Source organism: Lissotriton vulgaris, chromosome 12 (assembly GCF_964263255.1).
Source record: "Lissotriton vulgaris chromosome 12, aLisVul1.2, whole genome shotgun sequence".
In the NCBI taxonomy this organism is placed as follows: Eukaryota; Metazoa; Chordata; class Amphibia; order Caudata; family Salamandridae; genus Lissotriton; species Lissotriton vulgaris.
Window position 1 is genome coordinate 764,484,815 of NC_141700.1, and position 17,321 is coordinate 764,502,135.

The following is a 17,321-nucleotide window of genomic DNA, read 5'->3' on the forward strand; positions in this document are numbered from 1 at the left end:
TTGGTGCTGCATAGGGTGACCCCCATTCCTACAGGTATGGAGTGTGAGTTACGATACTTCCTGTTAAACAGACAGCATTAAGCAGGGAAGCTTTGGCTAACAAGTGACACAGCACTTAGGGGGGCTCCAGTTCCCCGTAGAATAACCCATGCCCCCGGCTGAATTGAGGGTCCTCACGCTGAATGTGCGAGGACTTAACAACCCGGTGAAACGGAATGCGATACTCTCCCTTCTGAAAGCCTCCAAAGCAGACATTTGTCTGCTGCAGGAAACCCATCTTTTACAGAAAGATTGCTCCAGGATGCGGTCTCGCTGCTTTCCGCACCAATTCTACTACTCATCTCCTACTCAGATGGCCGGTGTGGCGATACTAGTGGCCCAACGATTCAGGGGGAAGGTGCTACAGTTGGGGTGGAAATGAAGGGGCGGCTGTTGTCCTATAGATTCTCCCAAGGGGGGTCCACATTTTCGGTATGCTCTATCTATGCTCCAAATGAAGGCTAAGAGAAGTTCTTACATACAGCCCTCACGGAGGTTGCCGCATTGCCTGACCGCCACATCCTGGTGGGTGAAGATCTGAATCTAGTGATGGACACTTTGCAGGACAGGTCAGGGCAGCGCTCTTCGCAGGCCGGTACACAATCTGTAGAGGGATTCACCAGACTAAGGGACATGGGTATGGTGGATTTGTGGCGCAGCTTTCACCCGGGCCTCGATCACTTCTTAGTTTCTTCCCCTTTACATGCGCTCGCTACGGAGTTTGAAATCGCGGCTGCGTCCCTATCTGGCCATTCCCCCGTGGTGGCGGTGTTCGCCCTCCCCCCGATTGCCCGAACAACACATTCCTGGAAACTGCGCGACACTCTACTGCACCGGGCTGAAGTGGTTGAAAGGCTTAAGGGGACTATTAGAGATTACTTAACACACAACAACACCACAGACACTTCTTTGGCCACTCGCTGGGCGGCGCTTAAGGCAGTCCTCCATGGGGAATTGATCGCGGTTTCGGTAGCTGAAAAGGCGGAGCGAGCACGCAAGCGAGAGGAATTGACACAGAAAACGTGTGAACTTGAGCTCATGCACCAGCGCACGGGGGCGCCAAGAATATGGAGACAGTTACGGCAGACACGGCAGCAACTGGCGGCGCTCGACCAAGATCGGGCGGAATACGCGGCGGTGAGGGTGCGACACCTATATTACACAGGGGTGACCGGTGTGGAAGATTGCGGGGGCGTGCACTGAGGGAGGTGCAGCAGTGGCATGCGGTTCAGGAGATTTCCACACAAGACGGGAAGGTAGTCACCGAAGACGCAGACATAGCTGCGGCCTTTAGTGCCTTCTATACATCTCTGTATGCGGGATCTTCCTTGGACCCAGCGGAAGGCGAGAGGTTCTTGGAGTCCAGTTCCCTCCCGTCCCTGTTCCCTAAGCAAGCAGAGTCATTAGACCGGCCTATCTGTCCGGAAGAGGTCGTTGAGGCTATTTCTCGCCTTAAACAGGCCAAAGCCCCTGGCCCAGACGGTTTTTCCGCCATTTTCTACAAAACATTTTGTGCGCAGGTCATGCCGCTGCTGAACGCTCTTTTTAAATCCTTTGCTGACCCGGGATCTATCCCGGGGGATCTTCTAGACGCGACCATCTCCGTCATTCCCAAGCCTGGAAAGGACAGTTCGCGTTGCGAGGCCTACCTACCTATTTCCCTACTTAATGTAGACCTTAAGCTCTACACTAGTATTCTGGCGACGCGGTTCGCGCCTCTCATGCCAAGCCTGATTGATCCTGACCAGGCAGGTTTCATCCCGGAGCGCCAAACGGTGGACAACACGAAAAGGGCGCTGCATCTCATAGAAAAGGCCACGAGGACGGCGGGAGAGTATATGCTTCTAGCAATAGACGCCGAGAAGGCGTTTGATCGAGTTCATTGAGCAGGTGCTGGTGAAGGCAGGACTAGGCGATAAATTTCGTATGTGGCCCTTAATTGCTACTCTCTTCTCACGGCGACGGTCAGGGTCAATGGACACTCATCGCCTCGCTTTCCCATTGAGTGTGGCACGAGGCATGGGTGCCCACTGTCGCCCCTGCTCTTCGCCTTATACATGGAACCGCTGGCACAGTCGATACGGATTAACCCGGAGGTGCATGGCATTAAGATCGGGGCCTACACACACACCATCAGTCTTTATGCCAACGACATCCTTTTGTCCCTCTCCTCCCCGGCTACCTCCCTACCTGCATGCGTGGAAAGTCTTGACACCTTTATCAAGACTTTCCACGTCGGGATTTAAGGTTAATATGGCTAAGTCAGCGGCCCTGGATCTTTCTCTAGAGGCACACACCCGATCCCACCAGCAGAATAGTTTTCCATTTCACTGGATGCAGACTACTGTCCCTTACCTGGGAATCCACCTCGGCCCCACACTACAGGACACGGTTCGGGTCAATTAAGCGCGGCTGAGCCTTCTTATCCGCAAGGAGCTAAGTCGGTGGAAGCATTTGCTACTATCCTGGTTAGGTAAGGTGGCCGCCGTCAAAATGACGGTCCTGCCGCAGATTCTTTATTTATTCCGAGCCATCTCTCTCCGCCCACCAGATGGTTGGCTCCGCAAGGTGCAAACCGAACTGGCACAATTCATTTGGAACGGCAGAAAGCCTAGAATGAAAGTTAGAGTGGCAACTCTGCTGCCCGAGAAGGGAGGTGTGGGTCTGCCGGACCTCCTTTTGTATTATCAGGCAACCCAACTGAGAACTTTAGTCGAATGGAGCAGATGGGAGTCAGAGAAACACTGGCTTTTCCAAGATCAGGCCATAGCGGGCCGTCCACTCCAGAAAGTGCCCTTTCTCCGCAAGCAGCACAGACTCCCTAATCTTTACGCTTCCCACATCACAAGGGTACCTTTGGAGGTGTGGGATAGCACCAATTTGAAACATGACCTAACCACCTTCCCATCCCCACTTACACCTCTGCTGGAGAATCCTGATTTCACTCCTGGACGGGACGTTGTTGCTTACGAGAGGTGGCGCCCGGCGGGATGCAGGTCTCTGTTCCACATTTACATGGGTGACGGGATCATTCCCTTCGAAACACTCGAGCAAGACTACGGGCTGCCGGAGTCGGAACGCCTTAGGTATTTACAAGTGCGGTATTGGGCTCTTAACGGTCAGGTATGGGAGGCGGCGGACAGGCAATTGGGGCCTTATGAATATTGGTTGATCACGAGGAAGACAGATAAGTACCTCATCTCTGATCTCTACCGCTTGTTGTTAGATCGCTACTCCCACGTCTATAACTTGGGCAGGGCCCGATGGGAAACTGAGTTAGGAGACACACTCAGCTCTAAAGAATGGGATGGTATATATTATCGCGCGCAACACTCCGCCTACCACATAGGCTTAACGGACACACTCACCGAGATAGCAACATATTGATACTACACCCCAGAGAGGCTATATAAGATGGATCACAGTAGGGAAGCAACATGCTAGCCCGGCTGCGGGGAAACGGGTTCCTTGGTATATCTTCTTTGGGACTGTGTGCACCTCCGGGGTTATTGGAAGTCAGTCTTAGATGAGGTCGATGTCCGCTTGAACACTGAAATCCCGCGATTCCCCTCCTATGTTCTATTAGGCCTCCCAAACCCTGTTACATACCCGTTACGGTCACGCAGGGGCAGATTGATCGCCATCGCTATTGGGTCTGCATTGCTAAACATCTTATCCCTCTGGCGCACTACACACACTCCTTCCCTTCAGGGTTGGCTGTTTCGACTATGGGCAGTGTTGGGCATGAAAAAACTGTCCTTGATTAAAGAGGGGGAGGGTGCGAAGTACATGGACCTGTGGCAACCATTCCTGTCCCTTTTAGCCACGGAATTTAGAGATGTCACGTGCCCTAGGTACTTGCGTATCTTGCGTCTGTCCCAAACTGAGGGCTGTTAAGTTGGGAGGAGGTTTACCCTGTACGGGGGACGAATCAGACCTGGACTTGGGGTGGGAGAAGGAGGGAAAGAGGGGAAGGGGTTGGAGTTGGGGTTTGGGTAGGGTGGGGTGGGGGGGTGCTATCTTTCTTTACTTTTCTGATTTATTAGCTTTCTGTCTGTAAAGACAAGGCCACTCGGCCACATTGCTTATTCTGTCATAGCGGTCTGATTTAACGACGCGGCCGGCCCCTCGGGGTTGTAGGCGGCTTGCTGTGTTTTACACTTGTTGTACCACCATAGGCTTTGAATTGCATATACGGAATTACTATGCTGAGCCGGCCCGCTGGGTTGTAGGCGTTTTCTGTTCTGTCTATTGTGTTCAAATGTTACCAATAAACAGATTTAATACTAAATTGAGATCCATAATAAGTTCTTTAATAGAGGTAGCATTTCGAAAAGCTGATCAAGCTTTGAATAAAAGACCAGATATCATAAAGATATGACTGGATGTAGAGGGAGGAAGAGGGAAGGGAGGTGGAAGCATTTCAACGTTCAGACATAGATCACTCAGACTTGATATAACTCCCTCATCAACCCCATAGAGAGGGGAGTGGATATTATACACAGAGGCATGGATGACTGGGAGAAGCACAGTAGACTGACACAAGCTGGGATGAAACTGTCCACTGTCTCTGGCAGTTTCAATCTAATACCCCCTGCAACAGTGGTAAATATGGTCTATTCTGCAATATCTGAGTTTATCTAACCAGTTTTTAGAAGAAAAAAAACATGTTCCATGAGGGCATAAAATGGAAGGACATTAGGCGGGAGAGCCAGATCTTTATTGCCTCAACCAAAGGACTCTCCTCCTGGTTAGAATTCAGGAAGTGAGAGGGGGTGAAGAGTTTGTGTAGAACAGACCCAAGAAACACAAATGTCACAAACCAGCACTCTGGAAGAGGAAGACGCACATTTGGACAAACCTCTGTTTTGTCGAAATTATCTTGTAGAATCTGACGCATTTTCTTACCTGTGCACTGTACCGATGCATCCCTTCTTTGGGAACAAGATGCTTGTGGACTGGTGCTATAGGAACACTTTAACACGCTGGACTCATTTCCACTGCAGCCCACATTGGTAATTTGGGGGAAAACGTTTCGGAGGACTCCGAAGACAGACCCTCCTGGCGCTGAGATTGGCACGCCGCACCCCAGCTGTCTGCAGACCACAGCGGCATCCTTCATATCCCAATACAAGTCACAAATTGTTCCTTCAATTACTTTTGTAGTAACCAGCACAACCCCAGCACAAGGATCCGCAGCATTAGCGAGGCGAACAGCATGTGTATCAACTGCAAAGAAACAGAGAGAAATAAAAGGTTTACGTACATTTCAAGCCATAAGGGTATGTATTGTGTACATCTACCAGTACAGTGTCTCCTTATCAATTTCTCCCAATTACAGGGAAGCAGGGTGAGAGAAAGAGAGGATGGAAGAGACAGAGAAAGTTAAAGAGAGCCTGACAGATCGCAAGGGGGTGAGAGAGATAAAAAGTAGAGCAGGAGAGAGATGAGAAAGAGAGGGTAAGACCAAGAGAGGAAGAGAAAAAATGAGAGAAAGGGAGAGTATGCAAGAAGGATAGATGGGGATAGAAAGAGAGAGAATAAGAGAATAAGAGAGAGGGAGAGAGGACAGGGAAGATGGAGAGAAAGAGATGGAGCAAGAGAAAGAGGGGAACAGAGAACAAGAGAGGGAGGAAGAAAGAGAATCACAGAACACAAGAGAGGGAGTGAGAACAAGAGATACTGAAGGCAAGAGAAAGGCCAAGAGATAAGAGGGAGAACAAGAAAGGGAGGCAGAGCCCAAAAGTGTGAAATAGGGAGTAAGAGATAACAGTATAAATAGAAAGAGAGAGAGGGGGAAGGGAGAGAAAGAAAGAGCATGATAGAACAAGAGAGAAAAAGCAAGAGTGTGACATGGAGAGAACAGAATGAGAATAAGAGAGAGCATGAGAGAAAGAACGAAAGAGGGCAAAGTAGAAAAAGAGAGGGAGGAAGGGAGAAGAAGAGAGATAGTGACAGAGAAAGAAAGAGAGAGAGAGAAAGAGAAGTGGAGCAAAGAAGAGAGAGAAAAATAAAGAGAGAGAACACGAGATTAAAAGAAAAATAGAGAGGGCAGAGTAAAAGAGTAAATAATAAAGGGGAGGGTTTAGAAAATAAATCTTTGCTTTTCACAATGCAAAGAAATAGAATGTGAATGTCATGGATGGAGAGATGAGGATATTTGATACAATTCATATTACAAATTACATTACAAATCTGTATTTAGAGTGTTGTGTTGTTTACAAAAGCAGGCATTGAGGGGAATAGCACACATACATAGCGCCTAGACTCCTCTGGAGACCCCCAGCTTTAGCCATGGGGATTTCAATGTGCTTGATTTGTTCGGTAGTGATAGCCAAGAGACTGAATTATGCTCCCGTTGGCTGCCCCGTGCATAAAGGGCTGCGCATTTCTCTCTCCTGTCTTTATCACATATACTAATTGGGACACGGACAGGGGTGCATGTACACAGGGGGGCACAGTGCATGTATCCACAGTCCCAGAGGGACAAAGGGATCCTGGATCACTGGTGTGGCAGTTCATGAGTCATGACTGCTGCAGCACCTCCATCGCGGCTTCAACGATATGATGGGCCGGCGCTGAGACTCAATCCGATTCCCCAGTTCTAAAGTTTGCTCATGATTTCTCATTTTTAGTAGAACAGGGGGTGGCAGGCAGAAGCCACATGAAAGATCAGCTTGTTATGGGCTTGAGGTTCCAACAGGGCCTTGAGCTGAGCTGGGCCGGCCTTGGGCATGGGCGAGCTGGGCCCAGGACGAGGGTGCCTGGGTTTAGCGCGGACACACAATGGGCTGATGTAATTGCTTATTTTTATTTACTTTTCTTATTACTCAGTGCCAGTGCAATTCATTTTCTCAATAAATGATTCCACTCTCTTCGTTGGTGTCTCTTTCACTCTTGTAGCTTCCATGGCCTCTCATCTCTAATTCAGCACCTGAATAGGTGACTCAGGAAGGAGGGAATATTTGTGTTGACAGGCTGATCACTGGTATGGTAATCACCCAGGACTTAACTGACTGTGAACACAAGAGGCTTCCGCATAAAGTCAGGAGCGGTGAAGGTGGCTCAACATTGCCCCGTTTCTCCCCCAGGTTTGCCCCACAACGCCCCTGCTAGGGATCTTCAGATGAAGATAGTGGTTCCAGTTGGAATTGCAGCAATGAGTGTTTTACTCATGCATTAATGAATGAGTAATATATATGAAGCACACAGTTACCCTCAGGTGGCTGTCCTGGAGCTATGCAGGCCTCCTGGGTACCACATAGAAGATCATCAGACAGCACAGCATGGGTTTCACACTCCCACGCAAAACATAACACAAAGGAAGCAGGATTAATTTGTGTCATAGTCACCACTATTATATCCTGAGCTTCCAAAAGGCTCACGTGCAGTGGCGAGGGAGGGGGTAGGAAAGGAAGGAGCACCCGAGCTGAGCCAGACCCAGGCTTCAGGCTTGAGCTTGGCTCCAGATGTCAGTGGCTCGCTCGCCTCTGTGCTAATTCTCAATTTGAGATACATCCTCAACTACAATTTTAAATCCAAAGATAGTCATCCACAAGTAGCTGTATGAAATGATGTGTGCTGCGTTTACACCAGAGAACACTTCCCAGAGCGCGAAAGTCTTCAGAATTGTATAGTTCTTCTGGTTCCAAATGTCCTGTTTAGTGCCCAGGAACAAAATATTTGCCTCAACGAAATGAGCGCCCCTTGCACTTTTTAGGTTTCGCACAGCATTCCAGTGCAACGCACCGTGCGCTTTGCGGAACACGCAGTATACAGTATAGTGGGGGGAAGGTCCACCCACTTTCCGTCCATGTTTTTCATTGGCTTTTCTCAGAAATGCTGCATTCTGATTTGTTTTTGGCTTGTTTGTTCCTCTTCCTCATGGCCATGTTGTCATTTTAATATTTCCATGGCTATCGGCCCCTTTACTTTTTAAACTCTTTTGTTCCTCTGCCCACCCTCCCCCCTCCCCCCCCAGTCTATAACATTTCTATCCACCCCACCCCCACCCCCACCCCCGACCATGCCTTTTTGGAGGCACGCACTTTTGTTTATAATGCAATAGGGCTAGCGTAATACGAGTCCTATTGCATTTAGAAATGCTTGTTTTCTCATCGGATTGGCTGGCTGAGTCGCACACTTTATTTTGCCTGACCTGTCCAGCCGGCTATATTACGCATGCATCATCCAGCAGCCGCTAAACAGACGCTCCTGTGCAAGAAGCACTATTTTCTCCCACTCCCCGCCCGCCGACAACAACTGAAAACAAGCTGCGGAGAGAAAGAACTGATGAACAACCGAGTGGAAGGAGAGCACAATAGCTTGTTTTAAAAAAAAAAAATGTTTACAGTGATCTGAAATTTTCCAACAGCTGAGCCCCCTGGCAGCTACTGCACGGAGTCATAGGGTTTCAGCAGGGAGCCCCTCTCAGCGGCACCTCACTGGTGGCATGAAGGCACCCCTAAGGTCTATCACGAGCTACACAAGATGAAGCATTAAACAAAGCTAGTCAGGCAAGAATCGCCTCGGAAATGTTCGTGCTTCTTGTGCAGAGTTGTGGAAATGTCACATGTGACCTTTAAAAATCAGTGCTTGGCGCGGGAAACGGCCTCTACAACGAAGCCGTTTCCACGGAATCCTTTACCACGCATGCGTGGTTACAACGAGAGGCTTTACCACGCATACCTTTACTACAAAATACGTAGTAAAGGCATGTGTGGTAAATGAAAAAAAAGGGGGGGTTTGGGGGGTCTCCCCCATAAAAAAAATAAAGCGTTGGGATAAAAAGGGGGGCTGGGGGGGGTCTCCCCCCCCAAAAAAAAACTTACCTGAAAAGCCGAAGTGAAGACGAAGCTGAAGCAATCGACGTCGTTAGAGAAGAAACGGAAAGTAACTTCCGCTTCCTCTCAACGACGTACGACCAACGTAACCAAAGAAGAAGGAGAGAAGGCGAGTTAAAAGGTAAGGGGCATTTTAGTAAAATAAATATATATATATTAAGGGTTAAGGGCAGGGGTAAATATAAGGAGTGGAGTCAGGGGGCATTTAAGGGGAGAGTTATAACCTTTATCAAGAGTATGCCCTCACCATGCATAAATTTACAACGAAAAACGTTGTAAATGTATGCGTGGTAAAGGTATATTCGAGGTAAAGGTTAAGCGTGGAAAACGAATTCCGTTGTAACGCGTGCGTGGTAAAGGCATGCGTTGCAAAGGAATTCGTTGTAACGTCATCAGTTGATGGGACAAATAGTCAAGTCAAGTCAAGTCAAGTGATTTATATAGCGCGCTACATACCCAGAGGGTCTCAAGGCGCTAGAGGAAGGGTGGGGAATTACTTGTCGAATATCCAGGTTTTAAGTTGCTTTCTGAATGTAAGGTGGTTCTGAGTGAGGCGAAGGTGAGTGGGAAGTGAGTTCCAGGTTTTAGCTGCCAGGTAGGAGAAGGATCTGCCTCCCATGGTGGTTTTGTTGATGCGAGGTACAGTTGCAAGGGCTTGGGTGGAGGATCGTAGGTGGCGGGAGGGGGTGTAGAAGGAAAGTCGTGAGTTGAGGCATTCGGGTCCAAGTTCGTAGAGTGCTTTGTGTGCGTGGGTTAGGAGGCGGAAAGTAATCCTCTTGTTAACGGGGAGCCAGTGGAGGTTTTTCAGGTGTCCAGAGATGTGGTCTTTACGCTGGATGTCTAGTATGAGTCTGGCTGAGGCGTTCTGGATGCGTTGGAGTTTTTTCTGGAGTTTTGCGGTGGTACCGGCGTATAGGGTGTTTCCGTAGTCCAGGCGGCTCGTGACCAGTGCGTGGGTGACCGTTTTTCTAGTTTCGGTGGGGATCCAGCGAAATGTTTTTTTGAGCATGCGAAGAATATTGAAGCAAGAAGATGAGACGGCGTTGACTTGTCTGTTCATAGAGAGTGAGGAGTCCAGGATGACACCTAAGTTCCGTGCGTGGTCCGTCGGGATGGGTGCTTTTCCAAGGGCCTCTGGCCACCAAGAGTCATCCCAGGCGGAGGGGGAGGTACCTAGGATAAGGACTTCAGTTTTGTCAGAGTTCAGTTTTAGATGGCTGTACTTCATCCACTCGGCTACTTCTTTCATTCCTTCATGTAGGTTTGTTTTGGCGGTGTTAGGGTCTTTGGTGAGTGATAGTATCAGTTGAGTGTCATCAGCGTAGGAGATGATGTTGAGGTTGTGTTGGCGTGCGATAGCCGCGAGGGGGCTCATGTATACGTTAAAGAGGGTGGGGCTGAGTGAAGATCCTTGTGGCACGCCGCAGATGACTTCGGTAGCTTCTGATTTGAATGGTGGAAGGCGGACTCTCTGAGTTCTTCCGGCAAGGACCGAGGTGATCCATTCCAGTGCTTTTCCTTGGATTCCGATGTTTCTGAGGCGTTGTATTAAGGTGCTATGACAAACTGTGTCAAAGGCTGCGGAGAGGTCGAGGAGGATGAGGGCGACTGTGTCTCCGTTGTCTAGCAGAGTTCGAATGTCGTCTGTTGCTGCGATGAGTGCGGTCTCAGTGCTGTGTTTGGCTCGGAAGCCGGACTGAGAGGAGTCGAGGGATTTGTTGGTTTCGAGGAAGGCGGCAAGCTGGTTGTTGACAGCTTTCTCAATGACTTTGGCCGGGAATGGAAGGAGCGAGATGGGGCGGTAGTTTTTGAGTTCGGTGGGGTCAGCTGTGGGTTTCTTCAGAAGGGCGCTGAGTTCGGCATGTTTCCAACTTTCCGGGAAGGTGGCGGAGTTGAGGGAGCAGTTGATGACGTCTCGGAGGTGCGGTGCTATAATGGAGTCTGCTTTGTTAAAGATGTGGTGAGGGCATGGGTCTGTGGGGGATCCTGAGTGGATAGAGTTCATCAGGCGGATGGTGTCCTCAGTGGAGATTGGGTTCCAGTCATTGAGGATGTTCAAGGGGGGTGGGGGTCCTGCAGAGGGTTGGGTCGGTTGTCGAAGCTGTTGTGGATGTCTGCAATCTTGTTGTGGAAGAATGAGGCTAGGGAGTCGCAGAGGGCTTGAGAGGGGGTGATGTCGTTGGAGTTGGCTGAGGGGTTGGTAAATTCCTTGACGATGTTGAATAATTCCTTGCTGTTGTGGGCGTTGTTATCTAGTCGGTCCTTGAAAGCGGCTTTCTTGGCATTCCGGATCAGTTGGTGGTGTATACGGGTGGCGTTTTTGAAGGCGTCCTTGGTGCTGGTGTTTGGGTCTTTTTTCCAGGCCTTCTCCAGGGAGCGACAGAGTTTCTTAGATTTCTTAAGATCATCGTTGAACCAGGAGGCCTTCTTGCTGCCTAGTTTGATTTGACGTTTTTTCAACGGTGCTAGGATGTCGGCGCTGTTGGATAGCCATTGGGTGAGGTTAATGGCTGCTTGGTCGGGGTTTGAGGAGTGGGCGGGGGGGTTTTGAAGAAGCGATGAGGAGATCTGGTCGATGGTGATTTTGTTCCAGTTTCTTCGCAGAGTGGGTTGAGGATGGTTGTTGGTTGTGGTCTTGTTGTAGGTAAAGTGAACGCAGCTGTGGTCCGTCCAAAGGAGAGCTGTGGTGTGGCTGAAGGAGACATGTTTGCTGGAGGTGAAGATAGGGTCGAGTGTGTGACCTGCGATGTGGGTGGGGGTAGTGACAAGTTGTTTAAGTCCGAGGTTGGCGAGATTGTCCAGAAGGGTGGTGGCGTTGCGGTCGTTGTTCTTTTCAAGGTGAGTATTTTGACAACGGCCTTATTACCCGTGGCCTGAGGAAAATTATGTTTTTACCCCGGGCCTTCCTGTGACCACAGACCTCCTGAATTAACAGATACTGCAGACTACACCCCTGATCCTTCCTGAGTAATGAGCACTTACCAGTGTAATCTATAAATCCAGGGCCAATATTTCATCATTCTTCCTTCTAATTTCCCCTGTAAATTTCATCTGCTTTTCAAGGAGAGCTAGTCCATGCAGTTTCCGTGCACCACTGCGCCTAGTAACTTCCAAACGAGCCACTAACTCTATTAAATCACCAATAGCAAGACCGTTGTCAATCATTAATACTGTGTCCTAAAAGCTCTATTGTTACACAAATATTTTGGCAATGCTAAGGGGCCTTATGTAAGTTGTGGCACAACAACTATAGGGTGGAATGCTTGAATTAATCTCAGCCACTGGCTTTTAATCTGGGCCACATTCCGTCATCACTTTAGTTTTCCTCTATCTATACAGACTAGGGACATGTATATAGCACGCACCTTCTGTTTAGAGAGTTTCACGTAGCACAAAAAGTGGTGAATGGATTCCGCCTTGCATGGTGTATACAAGACTCATTTATATATGTCCAGTTCTTGTCTATAATGGCACAGAGAAGCTACAAAGTGATCAATTGGAATGCTCAGCTTTTGTGCCTGCTGTGTGCTATTTATCAAAGAAAACCTCTCACTTCATGTGGGTGTAGCAGGTTGGCAGTCATACACCTGCTGCTAGCGTGCAAACCAGGCCATGCAGGGATTTACTAGTTACAGACAGAGCAGCCACAAGGTAAGAGCGGAGGCTTTAAATAAGTTGAACTGAAGCCCAAGAATCACATACACCTTTGTGCCATTGGCACAAATTATCCACAGTTCATAGACTGTGGCTAGAGTAAAGGAGCAGGGTGCATAACGCTCCCTGTTTTCAGAAATGGGGTTTTAAACTTCAGATAGTTGCTATCTGGTTTAATAGTCCAATTTGTTCAAGGGAATCAACCCAAGGCAACAATACCTAGAATGCATTAAGCTGTCACCTGAAGGTCCAGTACTGATAACCGGTTCTGTGATGACTAAGAGGCTTGATACGTTATCGTTTGCACATCTGGGTAGCCAGTTGTTTGAATAACAGTGGACCAGTGAATATCTAGTCTTGTTTAGGAAGCAGGGTGCCTTATGTACCTGAGGTGTTAGCGGCACCTGTTGCATTCTATAGAATGCCCTTGGTTACCCTAGTTTCTCTACTCGTGGATGCTTGTAAGTTATCTTAAATCGCAATGCATGAGAGTTGCCCCGAAGTCTGCAGCCCTTGGTTTGACAGACTTATTTTGAAGCTGTGTGCTTCTATAGCATCTCCACATTTGAGTGCATTTAAAACAACCCATCTTGCATCCAATCGACCATCGAGACTGCGATGCTTGTGGTACTTTGTTTTGTTTCAAATATATTGAATTAATTATGCCTCCCCTCCTTCAAGACTTTAAACCCAATTGCACCTTTTTAAAGTAAGTGACTTCTGTTTTCTGCTACGATTGATGTTTATTTCTGTTTACTGCTTTTGATGTTTTTTCTGTTATTGATTTTTAATAAAATAATTAAATACGCTTTCCTGATTCCTGCATCATTTTAATGGCACTTTACTTGCTTGGAAGCACTACTTCAGGTGTCACTTCTTACAAGGCATAATACGTTTGAAAGACAGATTCGTTGCCTGCAACTTAGGCATCTGACTGCCATACATCTTTTTAAATCTTTCACTGCTAATTGAGCATTCTGGTTTTAGAACCAGTGCCAGTACATACCTTAGGCGCATCACATGCATTTCAACCAACCTAATACAGGCAGCCTTGTGCACTTCCACTTCCAGCCCTGCATACAGACAGTAGAGAGTCTGGCTAGTACACCTGAAGCACCATCCTAATAGAGACAGCCATATTTCACAGGGTCAGATGGCTAAAGGGACTTTGGAAAAAGCATTAAGGTGGCCTGCCTCTCTCCACTGCACACCAATGGCAATTTTCACTACGGGCACTCTTTTCTCAAATACCTTTCTCCTGCCTGCTGTTGCAGACAGGGCATGCTCTCTCCTAATGCTTTTTTTAAACATCTTTATACCACAGGTACTAAATGAATTCGCAATACAATAGGTCTCACATTTATTACAGTTTAAGCTATTGGCATTGTAAATAACAATGCCTTTTATTTATCTTTTTTTTAAAAATACTCATAAATAAAAGGCATTTTCATTTACAATGCCAATAGCTCAAATGCTTGTAAATGCGAAACTGATTGCATTGCAAATGCTTGTTTCTTTACCTTTCTATATCTTGCTACTTGGCAGTGACTTGGTTACACAAAGGCCATTCATGATACTGCACTGAAGCTGAGGAGACCACGGCATTGGTGACCCACTAATCAAACAAGCATTTGAAATGCAATAGGTCTCGGGTTAATTAAGTTTGAGCTATTGGCATTGCTAAATATTGTAACACCAACTGCAACAAAAGCTATTGGTGTTGCATTATTTAGCAATGCCGATACCTCAAACTTTAATAATGCGACACCTATTGCATTGCAAATGCTAGTTTTCCTGGTTGTTGGTACCTGTGGTGGGGCACTACGTGCGTCTATGCGCTGTACAGCAGAACCCAGTTCTCAAGAAGTGTATAGTGCCCCACGCTGGTATACCCCAACACACTACGAAGGCCAGTCCGATGCTGGCGTGAATGGGGGTAATATTGGCAGGAGAAGAGGTGCGGCGTCGACAGAGTGCGAGGTGAGGTGGGGGGGTAGGGGTGGACTGGGGGGAGCTACATGGTAGTGGTTATAGGTGAGAACGAGCGGGGGAAGGGCACGGACAGCAGGGGGGGAGGGTGCAGGGGCTGGGAGAGCGGAGAAGGGTGGTGGGGGTCGCCCGCTAGGGATGAGCATGGGTCCAGCTCGGCGATGGTCTGAGGGTCGAGGAGGGGGGGGAGAAAGGCCGCGCAATGAGGGTGCGCGGCAAGTAAGGTGGTGAGTAGAGCAAATATTGATGGCAGAAGACAAAGGCTAGTGGTGTCAAGGGGCATTGCGCGTCTTTTATGGACCTCCTTATATACGTCTAGACCTTGTTAGTCAACAAGGGAGCAGAGATCGAGCAGTTGTGGAAGTTGATGTCCTAGAAATAAACGAAGGCAAAAGATAATAGGGAGGGTGAGATCGTAGTATTCCGTGGGAGAAAGATTTTGGAGGGTGAAGGAGTACAAGATCAGGCACTATCTCCTAATAAGGGCAGGTTAGAAGGAATGGTTTATGCCTCCAAACCACATCGCCCCAACCGCTCAAGTGTTATGCTGTCACTGCATGCCATCACCGTCACATTGTTTATAATAAAGGTGGCACGGACGAAGGATGCGATGAAAACACGATTCCTTCGTGCAGATTTTGCCCCCTGGGATTCAGTAGACACAGGCGCATTCCAAGTGTAATTGTCGTAATGAACGTTTGCTGGCTAGCAACATTCCCCATGGTCGATGCAGTGCACTTTGGGGGTGTGAAGATGTTGCTTTTGAATACGGCCTTGGTTGTGCTGCTGGGTGGTGACTCGCACATACTCTGGTTGTAGTTTTCGCAACTGGTACCACCCCCCAATCCCCCCCCCCCACACGCGCGAGTGGAGCCTGGGGTATGGCACATCGTCCATGGTGTCGGGGATGTGGGTCGCGGGTGGCGGAAGGTCCGGAGTAGTGCTATTGGCTATGCCTTATTCTCGGGTGCGCTTTTCGGCGGGGAGGTTGATGGCTGGATGCATGCCTCCTCTGATGTGTGCGGTCTTTGCTCGGGACGGGAGATGTTCGGGCGAGGACTGATCCCGGTGTTCGGTTTGGGGAAGGGTTTTGATTGGTGGCCCATATCTCTGTTTTCGTTGCGAAAATACATTGAAATGTTGGATCATGGTTGAGGCGCTCAGCCTGCAAAGCCCGTTTGACTGGGCCGCCTCGGTGTTTGCCAGTGGAGGGCATTGTGCGTCGTTTGTCGGGGGCAAGACAAGGGGTCGATGTCTGGCGGGTTTTTTGGTGGGTGAGGCGGGCCAGGTGGTTCAGTGGGCATTCGGGTGGCCGTGCGGGACGCGGAGGGGGTCCGGTTTGCTGGAGGGGTATTGCGAGGTGCGCATCGGTCTGCGGGGGTTTGGGGCACTGTTTGGAGGTAGGTGGGTGCTCGGGAGGGGATGGGGAGTGATAGGGTGCAGGACGGGCGTCTATGCAAAGTGAACAGTTGGAGAGGGCTGATTGCTTACAGAGCACGGCATGTTGTGTGGATTAAATTGCACTGCGGACAGCTAGTCCAGACAGACGCTATTGTAAAGACGTGGTGCACGCGCACATATGCTTTCAGTTATCGCGGCCCGTGTCTGGCCACAATAATTGAAAAAAATAAGACAGTGCTGTTATCAGCGCCGCGCGCCCCTCTGCAGACTGCCCCTGCATTCCAGAGATGCGCGCAATGCGATCCGGTCTGCCATGCCATGCTGTGGAGACAAGACCTGGCCGCGCGCACAACGTTATCCTATGGGGAAACGCTGCGCGCGGCCAGATCTTGTCTCCCTTCGTCGTTCTCAGATGCCTGAGACGCCGACTATAGTTCTCCGGCGAGAACGCGCTTTCAGCGCGTTTCTAGCCGAGACCTAAAAACCATACATTGCACAAGTGGCATCACTGTGTGTGGCTTAGAAAATCTGTTTTAGTAAATCGATTGAGGACGGTACAACCTGGTGCCTTGTCACGGCCAATCAGCTACTAGCAGCAGAAGAGCAGCAAAGCCAGCAATAAAAGCAGCAAGGGGGGAAGACTGATACATTATTAGGCTGACCACGTCAAAACTAATCATTAGCTGCTTCCTTCCGGAAGTTTACGACTCAGGTGTTCAAGAAATAAAATTCCATTTCAGTTTCATAAGAAGGGTTTGAAAAATGAACACTTGCCATAAATAAATTCATGAATCTGAAAATAAATGTGACAGCCCAGTAGGCCGTAGCTGTGTATTTTCTACAGTTTATTCTAAGTTGGGAAATTGTGCTAGTAGTATGCTTTCCAAGGTGTTTCTCAAAGATGTATTTATCTCTTGAAATAGATATTATACGGCTCTCGTCTCTGTGTTCCTTAAGTCCCCATCTGGGGAATGGGGCACAAATGGGCAGAGCCAGCTCTCCGGGCGGGAACTTCTGCCTCTAACTGCAGATGCCTGTGAGATACCCAGATGATGAGGAGGTGTGAGGAGAATTATGAAGATAACCCACTTTGCCCCCCAACTACGTTCTGGCTCTAGTAACTGTGTTGCACCCTTGTGAATAGCATCTTCCTCTGCTCTCTGATATCCCTGAAAAAGCAGGCTTAAAAAAGAGGCTTTTCATTAACATAATAACAAAGCTATCCTTAGGCACCCATAGTGATATGTACTAGTGGCACAAAGCAGGTTAAAGTAAGAGAGGGATGAACTGGGAAGCTTCTCACTCAGATGATTTCTGTGACCATCTCATTGGATGTCACGGTCACTGCTGACGAGGCATGAAGGGAGGCTCCAAGATACAGTGAGGGCCACCATG

At 48.7% G+C, this 17,321-nt stretch overlaps 1 protein-coding gene across 1 annotated transcript in view; it reads right to left on the bottom strand.

Annotated features, from left to right (window-relative positions):
• LOC147678625 (CD5 antigen-like) overlaps positions 1–17,321 on the bottom strand; it is a 362,152-nt gene that overhangs the window by 288,973 nt on the left and 55,858 nt on the right. The window contains exon 2 of the mRNA XM_086946076.1: positions 4,948–5,268. Coding sequence (XP_086802202.1) covers positions 4,948–5,268 — 321 coding nt within the window. The remainder of the gene's footprint in view (positions 1–4,947; positions 5,269–17,321) is intronic.